At 40.7% G+C, this 4166-nt stretch overlaps 1 protein-coding gene across 3 annotated transcripts in view; it reads left to right on the top strand.

The window, feature by feature from the left end:
• golga3 (golgin A3) overlaps window positions 1-4166 on the top strand; it is a 25385-nt gene that overhangs the window by 8251 nt on the left and 12968 nt on the right. For all 3 annotated transcript variants that reach the window (XM_014018080.1, XM_014018081.1, XM_014018082.1), the window contains exons 5-6: window positions 623-1332; window positions 1448-1556. In XM_014018080.1, coding sequence (XP_013873534.1) covers window positions 623-1332; window positions 1448-1556 — 819 coding nt within the window. The remainder of the gene's footprint in view (window positions 1-622; window positions 1333-1447; window positions 1557-4166) is intronic.

Here is a 4166-nt window from a genome sequence, read left to right on the forward strand (position 1 = left end):
TTCATATTGGTGACAAACAATAACAGTAACAACAGCYTTTTGACAAAATGCTTAAAAATAAATTACAAAAATTAATCTGATAAAGTGCAAATTAAAATGTAGTTGTATCTACAACTATATTTGATAATGTTTTGAACTTTTAAAATATTGCATAGTAGAACCAGAGGCTGTACTTCATATTAGTGACCAACTTTAGCATTTTTTGATGAGTTACCTTCATTTTTGCTTCTACTTTTAATATAAAATAGGTTTCCATTCTCGGCAAGTTTCTAAGGTTTTTCTTCTACGCATTAAAAAAGTTGTTAAACATCTGAGTGGCGCACCACCGCTACTAGTGGTGAGAAAGTGTAAAAAAGAAAAACGCTGATGATGCAGAAATTAAGAAACTAATATTCAGTTTTGTTTTCTACTGAAGTGGCTTTAAAAAAAAGAGAGAGAAAGTGTATCGCACCTTATTCAAAATCAATGCGGTCCCGCGGCCTAAAGTTAAAAACTGTTGTTCTTTTGAGGCCCTCAAGGTGGTGCTCGTGGCCCACAGGTTAAGAATCTCAGACCTAGAGTATTAAAATTTCAGCTATTGTAAAACCAAAGCTTTAATTTCTATTGTTATTCCCCTCCCCAGTCTCATCGCACCTCTGCCAAGAACCGACCATTCAGTACTTTGGACCCAGAACTYATGCTCCATCCTGAGGCCCTTCCCCGTGCTAACACTGTTGCCATGACCAAGGAGTATTCTTTCCTCAGGACCAGTGTTCCACGAGGCCCCAAACTGGGAAGCCTGGGAATTCCACCCCCTAAAGAGAAGAAGTCCAGGTCACCTCGCCCCAGTAAGATTCACTCTTTGGCTGACTACAGAACTCCAGAGAGTGATGCTGGAAGTGGAGAAAGTGTCATCATGGCAGCAGAAAACACCACGGGCTCGCTTCAGTCCACCATTAGCTCTGTGTCCACGCTGTCTGAAGTCAGTGTCGTGTCAGAGTCCAGCACGGATTTGAAGGCGAGAGCTTCTTTCCAAGTCAGTGACAACGTGTCAGAAGTGGATGGCAGTGAGTCAGGAGTGAGGCCAGGGAACGATGGCAATGATAGCGACAGCTCTTCTTATAGCAGCGTGTCCACCAGGGGAACCTACGGGATGCTCTCCGCTGCAGTGGAGAGGCAGCGAGGGCCGTACAATGTGGAGGGAAGGGAGATTGCCCCAGAGGCCATGGGTCAGTTCCCGTCTTTACAAGAGGTCCTTCAGGCAGCGAGCGAGGAGCAGCAGCTGCTGGAGATGGACCAGGAGAGAGAAGGAGCAGCAGAACCTCGAAGCCGCAGAGACAGTTTCTCCAGCAGGTAGTTTTCTTCTTCTAACTGTTCTCAAGAGGAAATTATTTCAGTAATGAGGGACTTGTCAGCTAATTTGACATTTTAATTTCCTTTCATTATGTTTTTTTTTTTTTTGGTTCAGTGTTTCTTTGGAGAGTTCAGTGATGGGCCATGATGAGATGCTGCAGGTGCTGAAGGAGAAAATGAGACTCGAGGGTCAGTTGGAGTCTTTGTCATCTGAGGCCAGTCAGGTAATGAAACAAAGACTTCCTAATAATCCAGTTGTTTTAGTTCCCTCACACATACACTTATTCATTACAGCTACATGGAAATAAGTAAAAATAAAGGAGCAGTGTGTGCAAAATTATATTTAAGAATGTATTTGGCTTTAACAATTTGTAGAACCACTTTGACGTGTTGTTTAAAGTATTTAAACACCGCAGAGAGACTCAACCAAACTGCAGTTGTTTTCTTAAACACCATGGTAATGGTGACAGTTTTGAACTGTGTTCGTCCAATCTTCTGAGGAAGATGGTGATGCAATCTCCTGATATATAATCTGTATAGTCTTTAAAACATGACCTGGAACATTATCAGGTGCTATATGTCTATTTGGATTAACTGTGCTCCATGTCCTCTTCATGTCAAGGTTGGTTTATAGACTCCTGATCACGTACACCTCCAGTTTTCAAAGTGATTGTGCAAACGTATGTTTTTGGCTTCTCTGTTTTTTGACTTTATTAAAAAAAAAATTTTTATCTGAATTTTTTTTTAAAGTACCTGTGACATGCCTATCCTTCAAATACAAAAAGTCAAAGAAAATATCTTTATTCTTAAGAAAATTGGCGTAATACACGTGATTTTACCCATTTTGTCTCATAACTGACCTATTTTCCTGTTGGATTTGGCTCAGCCAAAGTGAAACAGTTGCCCTTTGACATCAAAGGGGAACTCTTTAATAAATTAAACTCTCTGATCTTTGCTTATTAAAACAATATTATTTAAACTTTAACTCTTAATTCATGTGCACTGAAAACCTTTTGGGTCCAGGTGATGTGCGAAATTCAGTTCTGCTGAGAAAATCTGTTCCCCCTACTGGTTAGGGCTGCTCGATTATTGCAGAAATTATAATCACAACTTTTTTTTTGAAATTGAGATCTATATTATTTAACAAAATTATTCATTCACTTTGATAGCATGAATTTATTGAACATAAACAATGGCTGTTAAACAGTGTTTCCCTCAGGATTTCAAATATTTTTGAAAAAAATTAGACAAAGTGAAACTTTGGCTGTGGAAGGAGTCTGCAGCATGGTACTGGCAGGTGGCACTGGATTTACAACACAAAACAGCGTAAACTGTGAACTTGGATCATTATGTTTTTATGATCGTTGAAAACCCAAATCGTAATCAAGATCAAAATCCGATTAATCGCCCAGCCCTACTACTGGTTAACTTTAGAGAGAATCACTGGTCCAGCTTTAACGTCAGACCAATCCTAAATGGTTAATATGAGGGAGGCGCTCCCAACACAGGGGGAACAGATTTTCACCGGGGAACTGAATTTCGTACAACACCGGGCTGGAAAAATCCGACCCGTTACGTATGGCATAAAAAAAAAAAAGAAAAAAGGCTGAAGAGAGGAGGCAAAATCAGATGCAAATGGTGGTTCACTGTACGGTAAGAATATTTTTTTTTTCTTTTTGTAGCCTTCTGGCTGATGCTGAGTGTTGAGCTGTGGCCGTAGTGCAGCGCAGGTTTGCGCTTTGGGTAGCTACTCGCGCCCGGGGCACGCACCCTCGCCAGCTGTGAAGGTGTTCATATATGTCAACCTCTTTGGACGTTTACCTGTCTGAGACTCAAAAATCTATAATTTTTGCTAAAAATCCGCACCATTCGTACTCACGTGTGGGGGTGGGGGTCTGTCGGCCGTGGAGATGACAGTGCCTGCTGTAAAGCTGGAGGAAAGGAKAGCGGAAAAAATGGAGAACTTATTTCTAGTCTTATTTCTAACAGAACAGGTTGGAAGATGGTTATTTGATGTTTGTTTTTTTAACGTCCGTTCAATGCCGTGTTCAACTAACTAGACAACAACTAACTAGGCTTCAGCACATTCGGGAGATGTCTGTAAATTTCAGGAAAATCTCAGGCTTTGGTTATAACCGTGCGAATGCGCCACATAAAAACAGACGTCGGGGAGTAATTTATTTATTACACGGGGTCCCCAGATAATTCTTATCCCGTCAGAATAGGGCTTTTGATAGAAACTCAAAATAATCTAAAGAAACATCAGATTCTTCTCCACAGTCTCTGTTAAGGGCTCGACACACGGGCAGCGACAAACTACAGCGATTAACGGCTGTCATCGCAGCCAGGGTGAAACCCGACACACGGGATGCGATAGCGATCGCAGCGTTGTGAATCGCGCTCTCGGATCGCTTGTCTTCACAAAATTTGATTGGTTCTTGACTCGGACAGCGGGTGTGCATTACGGACATGTACAGTGGGGAAAATAAGTATTTAGTCAGTCACCAATTGTGCAACTTCTCCCACTTAAAAAGATGAGAGAGGCCTGTAATTAACATCATAGGTAGACCTCAACTATGAGAGACAAAATGTGAAAAAAAATTTGGGAAAATTATTTTGTCTGATTTTTAAAGAATTTTTTTGCAAATAATGGTGGAAAATAAGTATTTGGTCAATAACAAAAGTTCATCTCAATACTTTGTTGTATATCCTTTGTTGGCAATGACAGAGGTCAAACGTTTTCTGTAAGTCTTCACAAGGTTGGCACACACTTGTAGGAATTACTTCGTGAAATTAGGACCAGCCTATTTTTCATAAATGTAATCCAGCAAGAC

This window comes from Austrofundulus limnaeus, unplaced genomic scaffold (genome assembly GCF_001266775.1).
Source record: "Austrofundulus limnaeus strain Quisiro unplaced genomic scaffold, Austrofundulus_limnaeus-1.0 Scaffold183, whole genome shotgun sequence".
In the NCBI taxonomy this organism is placed as follows: Eukaryota; Metazoa; Chordata; class Actinopteri; order Cyprinodontiformes; family Rivulidae; genus Austrofundulus; species Austrofundulus limnaeus.